We start from the raw sequence: 10,846 nt of genomic DNA, 5'->3' as shown, positions 1-10,846 counted from the left end.
CCATCATCCTTTTGTTTACACTCTCTCCTGCTAGCTTACAGCACCTCACACTCCCAAGCCAACAGAAATACTGGAGCAGATTCAATCCGAGCTTAGAAGAGGAAAACAAAGACGTTCATGGATCTATTTGTCTACAACAGGGGTTTGCAACCAGCGGCTCCAAAGCCACATGTGGCTCTTTTACCCCTCCATGGTGGCTCTCCGGCTAAAGAAAAAATAAAATAGTAACTTTGGAAAAATGTGGAGTTTAGCTTCTGTTTTAGCCACATGCTAACGTTTTTTGCTAGCTTGTTGTCTACGGGGGTTTTTAGGCTAATTTAGAGTTTAGCTCCTATTTTAGCAACATGCTAACGCTTTTGACTAATTTAGTGATTTGTTTTATGCTAATTTGGAGTTTATTTTAACAAAATGCTGATGTTTTCAGCTAATTTGTTATCTACTCAAGTTTTTAAATGATAATTTACAATTTAGCTTCTATTTTAGCAACATGCTAACATTTTTGACTCATTTAGTTTACTAAGGAATTTTAGGCTATTTTGGAGTCAAGCTAGAAATTGAGCAAAGAGCTAGCTTTTATTGGCTAATTTGGCCTCTAATGAGTTTTTTTTATGCTAATTTGTAGTCAATATTTTAGCAATAGGCTAACCTTTTTTACTATTTTGTTATCTACTGGTGTTTTTAGGCTAATTTAGAGTTTAACTTCTATTTTAGCAACATGCTAATGTTTTTGACTATTTCTGAGGATTCAGTCTTAAGTGATCAGAATGAAGGATAACATCCACTCTTTAGGGAAGCACTAAATGATTGTCACTGTTTGAATAAGTGACTTTTAAAGTTTTGACTCACTCTGGGTCCTGGAGGTCCTTCCCTTCCTGGTCCTCCAGGTCTTCCAGGAATTCCCTGAAACATTGCAAGAGAAAAACAAAAAATCTTAACATTTTATATTTATATTTTCAGATTACACGTTGTGAGTCATAAAGATGAATCACTTGTTGCCCTTGTTGTCCTGGATCCCCTTTCTGGCCTCTCTCTCCTGGGGCGCCCTACAATAGACAAACATAAAGGCCCTCTTTCATTAAAAACATGACCAAAAGAGAGACAACTGAGAACTTAGAGAGTCCTACTGGGGGTCCGATAATGGAGCGTCCACTGGGTCCCTGAGGCCCCGGAGGTCCTTGGGGTCCTTGGGCGCCCATATCCCCGACAGCACCAGCAGGACCCTTTAGAAAACAGAAGGAAAAAAGATGAAAAGGTGAATTTGAAGTTATAGTGAAATAATAAATGAAAAAAAAAATGTTTGGACTTCTCACAATTTAATTCACATCATATAAGAATAAAAGAAACATAAAAAACACAATAAACTAACAAAATGTATTTTAAAAAAAGAAGGTCAAGACACAAAAATGTGAAAAGCACTATATTTTCTATAACTTTTTTTATCATGTAAATGTGTCAATTACACATTTTTTTAACATAAAATATCAGTTATACAAGTTTCTTTAAGTTAAATTAAAGACTTTTTAAGGCTATATGCATAAAAAAACATTTAGACCAATTTCTAAGTCTATCTCTCATTTAATTCATTTACTGATTTAGTCCCATTTCATGTTCAGACCTCTGTAGCTTCTTATCTTGTTGTTTGTGGCCTGTCGTGACGCTTTAGGACGCTTCTCTTTTTTTAAATTCAACAAATTGTTGCATAATAATTGTGGTAGAAAATCTATATTTTTTCTTAAAAGAAATATAAAATGGAGAAGTTTTGCAGAGCATAATTCTTAAGACTTAGAAATCTAAATTCAGACTTTTTGAAGGCTTTTTAAGGTATTATTTCTAATTTGGCAAAAAAAAAAAAATATTGTTTAGCAAGATGTGAAACGTCAGAAGCTTTTATCTCTGTCTTAAACTTTCTGTGTACTTCCTGCTCAAACTTAATCAGAAACTTAATAAAAAAGCTGGTAATATTTGATTTCCTCTATAATCACATAAAATCCTACGTTAAACGGCAGCTTTCAGGATGCTTTCCAACATCTACGAGGAGCCAAATGTTGTGATGACTGCGCGACACAGCAAAGAAGAAGAAGACGGCGGCAGAGGACGAGTGGAGAGGACTGTCGACATCTACGAGAGCGAAGACGGTTTGATCGGCCGCCACAGATATTCTTTAGTGCAAAATGGAGGTACTTTTACATTTAAGACGGATTAAAGATAAGAACCGTCGATATTAAATACATATTTTAAAGCAAATATTTCATCCAGACTTTAGTTTTAAGAAATTTTTGATTTTCACAAATTGAAATTTTTTTCAATCATAAAGTAATATATACTTAAGGGTTGTTTTTGTTTTCTTTTTCAAAGATTTATTAGTAAATTCATCATTTAAAAAATGTTAAAGATGATAGAATATCACAAGTTTATTTCAATTCACTGATCTTTCAGTCTCTTTTTTTTACTTTCTTGCCCTTTATGTTAGATGTATTTGCATGTTTTTGTTCAGTCCAGCTGCTCGTTGACTTAAAACCCAATTGGGGTGAAAGTCATAACTTAAGCTTTGTTTCTGGTTTTCTGGATTTTTCTCTTCAAGTGGACTGAGTAGATTGAAGAAACTGCTCTGCTGAGCAGCAAAATGTCCTCTAGATCCTCCTTTTTGAGTCTTTTAAAGTCTTGAACTGCATGACCGTTTTTTTTTTTTTCAACTAGCGATTTCCTTTATGATTGGAAATGACAGATATAGCGGAGGTTGACATTTTAGACAAACAGTGCAACTTGTGGTGCAAGAACCACATTTATAATGAACGTAAACTTAAATTGGGAAACATTGGATCATATATCAAAGGTTCTGTTATTTTTATATTTAAAATCATTAGTTTTCATCAAATTAAAATTTTGATTTGATGATCTACTCAACTTAAAAATCTAATTTGATAAAAAAATATTTTTAAATATATTAAATTACAGATCTTTTGATGATATATCCAATATTTCATCTTTTACAGGATCCCGCCCTTCAGAAAAGCACGTTAGCCTTGAAAAAAATCCAAAATGGCGGCCATTTGTAAAGATGGCGGCCATACGCTTAACTGTTACAAAAATATATAATGTTTACATAGCATATATAATCTTTGATTTTCTCCTGGGTAACACGTTTTTCTGAAATATTTTTTTAACATTTTTATTTAAGCTTTATTTTACCAGGACATCCGATTGAATTAGATTTGTTTTTAAGGGAGAACTGGGCTGAAAGGCATCGACACAAGAAAACATATACAGTTAAACAATGAAGTAGAAATAAAATACGATTAAAATGAACAGTATAACAATAATTGAAATGTTTTTACGCTACATTTACACCAAATTTGAATCTTGTACCACAAAATGCCCAATTATTTTATTAACTAACTGGTGTCTCCTAAGATGATGCTCACTATCTCACGTTTTAAACTAAAAGTTCACCAATTATGAATAATTCTGAGTTTGACAGAAACCATCTTTCTACTATCTCTTGTCAGATATCAAATGTGTGTTTTGTCCTTGACTTTAGTTCTTTCTTGCAGGAACTCACACCGACAGGAACCCTCCGTCCAAACAAAGAAACCTTTGCAGGACTGTCAGCACTTCTCTGGGAGTTCTCTGTTTGTTACTGCTGATCTGGTTCGGCGTTCTGCTAAAACTCTGTGAGGACCTTCCTTTCTCTAAGGCTGTGGTTTAAAGAAAAACTTTATTCTTTTTTAAACTAGTTTATCTTTTGTTTGGCCTTTAGACATCGCCGCCGTTGTGAACGAAAAGCAGCTGGAGACAGAGTTGGAGGAAACGAAAAAAGCTCTGGATGAGATGAGACACGGTTACTGCTTGATTAAAGAGACTGGCCAGGAGCAAAACAAAATAACAAGTAGGAAAAAAACAAACCAAAATGAAAGTACATTTTAAGGTCTTGAATTACAAAAAAAGTTTTTCTAAAAGGGTGGACGCGATCTGGATGCTTCTGTTTCTATGTTTCGGCGGAGAAGAAAAACTGGACAGAAAGCAGAGATGACTGCAAGAGGAGAAACAGCACTCTGGCTATCATAAATAAACCACCAAAGCAAGTAAGTGTCGATTTCATGGACTACCTTGTGTTATAAATTCAATTTAATGATGGTTATGGGGAAAATGAAGTCAAACGCATCTAAAAACAGAAGAAGGGTGTAACTTTGTTGAGTAGATCAGTTTCTAGACGTGTAGTTTTGCTTAGTTGTTTAGAAAATGTTTGTCCTCCCAATATTATACTTATGAAGTGTATAATAATAGTCTTTCCAAGCAGACAATTTTAAACAAAGTATTTCTTAATAAATGTGGATTTCAGAGTTTCTATTTTTTTCTTTTTGATCAAATGGTTGCATTGAATCAGGATTAACTGATAAATAAATAACAAAGACGATAATTCTCGTAGGATTTTGTCAGTAAACTGGAAAGATTTGGAGAATCCTGGATCGGTCTAATGGGAGTAAAGGGCTGGAAATATGAGTGGAAATGGGTCGATGAATCCCCAATGCAACATCAGTAAGAAGTTTTCAATTATTATTTTGTAAACTGATGACATAAACAACTTCAGTCCATCCTCAGATGACTGTCAGAGTCCAAATTTTAACAATTTTGATCAGATTTTTGTTCTTCGGTTTGAAAATGATTTTTATTTGTATTTATTTGATGCCACTATATGTGTTTTCTTTACTAGTGGCTGGAAAACAAATGTAAACGCATTCCCCGGAGTGGAATCCAAGGCGTTCATTGACCTTCAGGGACACTGGGATCACGCCCAAAACGGATCCAAACACTGGATCTGCGAGAAGCTCATCTGCTGAGTCCTCTTTAGAAGCATTGAAAACAACGATTAAAACAAACCAAATCATAAAACAAAACTGAAACAATGTTACAGCTTAAAGGATCTTCTTGAGAAAAAAGTAAAAATATATATATATATTTTCTATTTTAAAACGATTTCATACTAAATCCAACCCTAATTTGTTTAAATGAATATAACATAACTTGTTTCAATAGAACTGAACTGATTTTTGTGCATGTTTGTTCACAATAAAAGACAAAAGTGTCAGAAATTATCGCTGTTTTAATCCTGTTAAACAGAACAAAAAATATGTTGATCATAGATCTTGAACGCATCACAACTTTTTTTTATCACTCTTTTTAAAAAAGCTTCATTACCAGTAGCCACCTAAAATTATTATATACACAAATATTTACAAAATGTCGTTTTTTTGCTATGAGACTTTTGAAATGGTGAAATAAATTATGAGTAAACAATAAAAAATAACATTTAATGTTTCTTTTTTTGCTTCACATGATTTATTGGTTCAAAAAAACATTTTTTTTTTCAATTCCTGTTTTTTATTAGAAGTGTTTTTTTATATTGACACAACAAATATGAGCTTTCCTTAAATATTCTTTTACCTCAGAATGAATTAACTGAAGAGTGAAGATGGGGAAAAGGAAACAGGATTATTTTGAAAATATTTAATGTTTTTCTCCATAAAATCAAAGTTCTGACAATCTTCTTAGAAATTATTCAGATATTTAAACCAAACCAGATCCATTAAAGTAGCTTAAAAGATGGATTGTACACTAGAGTAGGAGATTGGTTTGAAAGTACCAGAAAAAACATTTATTGTCGTAAAAAGTCATTATTTTTGTTAAGTGATAAAATATTGGACAACCTTATGAACCTTAAATTAGATGAGCTCACCATCCTCCAATCCTGTTTTTATCCTGTGGGAAACCTTTACAACAAAAGTCTGCTTTAAAAGCTGAAATCAATGCATTTTTACACAGATATGGATGAAATCCATCAATCAAGACACTCTCCAGGTTATGTTTTTGGATCTTACCACAGGACCTGGCTCTCCGCGGTCGCCTCGGGCTCCTCTGATTCCAGGACCGCCCTAAAAGAATGACATTATTTTAGGCACAACACGAACAAAATGATCTGCAGAAAACCTTACAACAGACACTAATGCGCATTATGATGGAGAGTTGAGGAGGAGATTTACCCGTTTAAAGTGACAAGATGATTGATGGGATTTTGTGTTTCTTAAAAAACGACCAAAAAATTTAAAAAATGAATTCGAAATGTATTAACATATAGAAACTCTACTTCAAATCTGATGTTTGAACTCTTCAAGGGAAGAAAATGTACACAGTCATGATGAATGCAGCTGTACTGGGTATTATACTATATTTGTGTGTGGCTCACTGGTACTCCAGGAGGGCCGGGGGGGCCTTTACTGTCCTGTGTGCAGGTACAGGCTTTGGGCAAGGCCGGACACTCTACCTCCTTCCTCTGGATGACCACAGCACGATGCAAATGACAAAGATAGGATGAAATGATGAAAACATGACAGAATAACAGATTTGAGTCAAAATTACAGGATAAATGTGAACAATTTTAGCAAAAACTCTCAAGGAAAAGATGCATTTCATTGAGTAATTGCAATAAAAATCCCCAAAAGCTGCTTTTTAAATTGATTTAATCAGAACTCATAAGGACTGAGATGAATAAAACATCATCAGGAGTTTTAAAGTTTAAATAACTGAGTTGTGTTGCTTTAACAGATGTGAAAAGTACTAAAAAAATACAGCAAATAACATTGAGTTCTGATCTTACCAGACCAGGAAGTTCACAGCACTTATCTCTGCTGGCCCAGGATGTGCTGCAGACGATGTCAAAGTTCTGCAGCTGAAACTGCACCAGGAGATTAAACAAACACACAAAAAAACACTGATGTTAATCACATGAATTTACGTGCAAACAAGCACAGAAACGGATGGAAATACATGTTGGACACGCATAATACGTGCAGCAAAGATGCACATTGAAGGTATTTTAGGTGCATCCAAGGCTAAATGGAGCCTCCAGATCCGTGTGGACAGAAAAAGAGTTTACTTAGGAAATTATGTGCAAATAGTCACTTTGAAAAAAGAAAACAGAAACATTTAAACCAATTTTTTCAAAGAATGATTTCATTTTAACAGAATGCTAAACCAAACTTGATAAGAGTGGGTGAACATTTTTAGATCCAAGCTATTAAAAAATATATATATTCTTTATTTTCACTAAACCCTTAAGATATCAAACTCTGATGAAACTTTTTTTTTTTTAAATTACAAATGATAGATATAAAGCAATTCAAAAAAAGAATACATTTAATGTAAAATTTCCAAGAAACGCAAAGTTAAATGTCAGGGATTAAATCAAGGAAAAATAGGAAAAAATAATAATAATAAAAATAATAAATTAAATTCAAACTATAATTCAAAATTCAACATTAAAATTTAAAAATAAAATGATTCAGGAGTTCTTCTATAATTCAGTGAAAGCTGAATTGGAAACAAAATTGCTGAACAGTTTTAATTGGTAAAGGTGACTTTCATCCTTTGATTGAATAAGAGTAATGTCCCATAACTGCTAGAATTTTCAGAATAAAATACTTCTACATTCAACCTGTTTTCACAGCAGTTCTTCATCATCATTTCTTCTGTAGAAAACTTTGTGACAAAAAACTACACCTTACATACTTCCAGGCAAGTAAAACCTCTTTTGCTTTTCTGTACACAAACTGAAAAGTGGGAGCTTTTTTCTGACCGGTGCAGAGTTGTCCTTGTTGGCTCTGGAGCGGACCATCCTGCCCAGAACCTCCAGTCCGTCTGTGGTGATGTTTCCTGCTGCATTGATGGCTTTCTCCGCCACCATCTTGCAGTCCACAAACACTTTGGCACTTGTCTTGCTAATTGCGACATGAAGCTGGATGTAAAGTTAAAAAAAAAGACAAAATGTCACTTTAGTTCAAGTTTTTTTTTTTTTTGTACTAAAACCTGAATAAATATTAAATATAACAGCCAAAGATAATAGATCATACATCGATAATTTTGTTTTGCTATAACTATTTATCAGTAAAAAATATATTGTTAAAGGAGATAAATGCAGATAACACCCAGACAAAAGGCTTGTGAGGTTAAAACAGTGGAAGGACAGCGCCCTCTGCTGGTCAAATGCTGCCTAAACTGACTTTTTGGGGGCTTGACACATGAATAATAGACAAAAAAAAATAAAAACGTTTTTTGTTTAAAAAAAAATAGTTATTTCAAAACTTTAGTGTTTTAAAAACCTCAGAAAACTGTAAAAAGTCTTCCAGTAAAAAATGACAAATCATGCAGGCTAAAATAATCTAGATTCCAAATATTATCATCTGATTATTCCATCTTTCCTTCAGTTATTGTGCTCATCCCCTCCAAACCCCAAGCAGACTGCAGACATGAGCACAGGAATACTGATGTGTTGCGTCAGGTCTCACGGGTTCACATTAAAACTTTGCTCTGATTCTCACTCTAAAGTTGTAGTTCCTTTGCAGATTTCTAGATTTTTGGGTAACGAAATCCTTAATGAGAGACTAAATCAAGATTTTTCATTATTTGATCTGCTCCTAATTTTCATTAAAGTTTAATAGAGATAAACAAACTTTAGCTTCTGGATTCACCAGGAAATGTGTTTACTTTTAGAATTTCTTAAAGTGATAATCAATGTTTTATTGGGGCAAAGCTGCCACAATATACTCATCTTTGCACAAAATTATATATGAGTGGTCTCTAATGAATTTCCAGCACCAGATCTTGTCAGAAAAGTTAAAAGTGATGCAACAGCTCTTCATCAAAGGTTGTGTTTTATAGAACTACTCTTAATAACCGTTTTATCAATTTGAAACTAATTCTGTAAGTTTTAATGAACTCCTTCAAAGTTTCAGGTAGGTCAACTGTCAGTCAAAGTTGACCTTAGCAGTAATCTCTGATCTTTAATCTCTGAAGATGCAGCCCAGATTTACGAGGTTCTGCTCTACCAGGACTATCAAATCCTCCGTGTATGAAGACGCAGGTAGACATGACAGCACAAAAGGTGAAGAGGTGAGCAGGATAAGCTCGGCTGACAGCCAGCAGACAGAAGTGACTGCAGATCAGACAGCAGGTCCCTCGGCACTCGCACAGCACAGACTATAACCCAACACGACACCAGCAGGTTCAGGCTTGGAGCATGACTCAGCTGCAACCAGCCGGTGGGTCTCCAACCGCAGCGCAGAGTCAACATCAAACAGAGGAAGACTCAAGTAAAGTCAGATGAGGTTTCTACAGAATGAATGAAGTTTGAATTGTGGGTTTGTCCTTCTTTAACTGAGGGGTACCAACAATTTTGTCCACGTCTGTATATATATCCTAAAGCAAAAGGATATTAACTGAATTACTCAGCAAATAAAAAGAGCAAAGCTGAGACTCTGACCTTGTGGAAGCTGCCAAAGAAAAGCTTTTTGATCTCTGGTCCCTCAAAAGTGACCGTCTGGAAAACCCCTTTGTAGTCGTTGTTAAAAAAAGTTAAAGTTTTTCCTCCATCTGTAAAAGAAGAACCATAAATATTGAACAATTAACACTCAAATATACACAAAAATCAAAAACACAATCAATATTAAGCTTAAGTTAATATGTACACACAATAAAACACAAAAACACATTTCTAAGCATTAGAACTGATGGATCTGCTTCTTCATTTTCATCATTATCATCTTCACCTCAGGACAACCTCCTCATTACTATCCTTTTAGAGAAAACTGAAGAACTGTACAACTTGAAGCAGAACTAATGAAGATTCAGACACAATTATAAGATGTCCTGCTGCTGTTTGATTATTAGATTGAGGATTAAAAAATGTTTGTTCAGAGATTGGAGGATGACTTTATCAACTCCCAGTGGCCTGATGAAGCTTATATTAACTTCTCTATGTAATCTTGTTCTTGGCAGGAAAGCTGGGTCTTTTTTTTTACGTTCCACAATAAGTGCTGAGCTTTCTGCTGAAGCTTATAAATAAAGAGCACTTGCTGTCTTCACAAAGAGTAGACTCTAAACTAAGCAGTAATTTTAGGACATTCTTGCAAATTTTGCTTACCCAACCTTTTTACTCCGAATATGACAAAAAGTGTAGACTGCCATTTCCTATAAAAATTTAACTACATGAATAGAGAAGAGTCAATAAAAAGTCTGCAGATAGTGAAAAAAACGGTTATTTGCAGAAAATGTGTTGAAAATTACTCTGAGAATTTTTACCGCTGCATTACAGAAGCCGCAAAAGACATACGTTGCTTTATTTTTGACTGTTTTTGCATTAAACCAATATAGTTTTCTTGTGACGTCATCTACTATCTTGTCATCACAATAAAACAAGTTTTCTCAAGATAACGACATTTACTATCTCTTTATCACAAGAAATAAATGTTTTCTCGTGATGATGACACCTCTTATCTCATTATCACAAAAAAACTTGTTTTATCATGATGACAACATCTACTAACTCATATTAGAAGGGGAAAAAAAAAACGTGTTTTGTTGTGATGGTGACATCTCTGATTTCATAATCACAAAAAAACTTGTTTTCTCGTGATAATGACATCTACTATCTCATTATCACAAAAACGTTTTCTTGTGATAACGACATATATGATCTTGTTATCACAAACGAAAAAAAAATTCTTGTGATCATGAGACCTACTGTCTTGTCATCACCAAAAAACAAGTTTTCTCAAGATAACGACATTTACTATCCTGTTATCACAAGAAATAATCATGTATTCTCGTGATAATGACACCTCTTGTATCATTATCACAAAAAAAAACTTTTTTTCTCATGATGACAACATCTACTAACTCATTGGAGGGAAAAAAATAGGTTTGTCGTGATGATGACATCTCTGATTTCATAATCACAAAAAACTAATTTTCTCGTGATAATGCCATCTACTATCTCATTATCGCAAAAGCGTTT

At 34.0% G+C, this 10,846-nt stretch overlaps 2 protein-coding genes across 6 annotated transcripts in view; one reads left to right on the top strand and one right to left on the bottom strand.

Moving 5' to 3' along the window:
• LOC112162546 (collagen alpha-1(XIV) chain) overlaps nucleotides 1–10,846 on the bottom strand; it is a 149,787-nt gene that overhangs the window by 9,625 nt on the left and 129,316 nt on the right. For all 5 annotated transcript variants that reach the window (XM_024298342.2, XM_024298345.2, XM_036214138.1 and 2 more), the window contains 8 exons: nucleotides 9,314–9,423; nucleotides 7,631–7,789; nucleotides 6,653–6,730; nucleotides 6,242–6,328; nucleotides 5,877–5,930; nucleotides 1,125–1,220; nucleotides 990–1,043; nucleotides 847–900 (listed from right to left, as the gene is read on the bottom strand). In XM_024298342.2, the coding sequence (XP_024154110.1) occupies nucleotides 847–900; nucleotides 990–1,043; nucleotides 1,125–1,220; nucleotides 5,877–5,930; nucleotides 6,242–6,328; nucleotides 6,653–6,730; nucleotides 7,631–7,789; nucleotides 9,314–9,423 (692 nt within the window). The remainder of the gene's footprint in view (nucleotides 1–846; nucleotides 901–989; nucleotides 1,044–1,124; nucleotides 1,221–5,876; nucleotides 5,931–6,241; nucleotides 6,329–6,652; nucleotides 6,731–7,630; nucleotides 7,790–9,313; nucleotides 9,424–10,846) is intronic.
• On the top strand, nucleotides 3,464–5,249 carry LOC118599311 (asialoglycoprotein receptor 2-like). Its single transcript, XM_036214140.1, has 5 exons — nucleotides 3,464–3,671; nucleotides 3,758–3,886; nucleotides 3,958–4,082; nucleotides 4,427–4,536; nucleotides 4,712–5,249. Exons 2-5 carry the CDS (start codon nucleotides 3,829–3,831, stop codon nucleotides 4,836–4,838), a joined length of 420 nt encoding a protein of 139 aa, XP_036070033.1. The 5' UTR covers nucleotides 3,464–3,671; nucleotides 3,758–3,828; the 3' UTR covers nucleotides 4,839–5,249.

The sequence above is a fragment of the Oryzias melastigma genome, linkage group LG11 (genome assembly GCF_002922805.2).
Source record: "Oryzias melastigma strain HK-1 linkage group LG11, ASM292280v2, whole genome shotgun sequence".
Classification (NCBI taxonomy): domain Eukaryota; kingdom Metazoa; phylum Chordata; class Actinopteri; order Beloniformes; family Adrianichthyidae; genus Oryzias; species Oryzias melastigma.
Note: the sequence above shows the minus strand (reverse complement) of the source record. Positions and strands in the feature narration are given on the sequence as shown.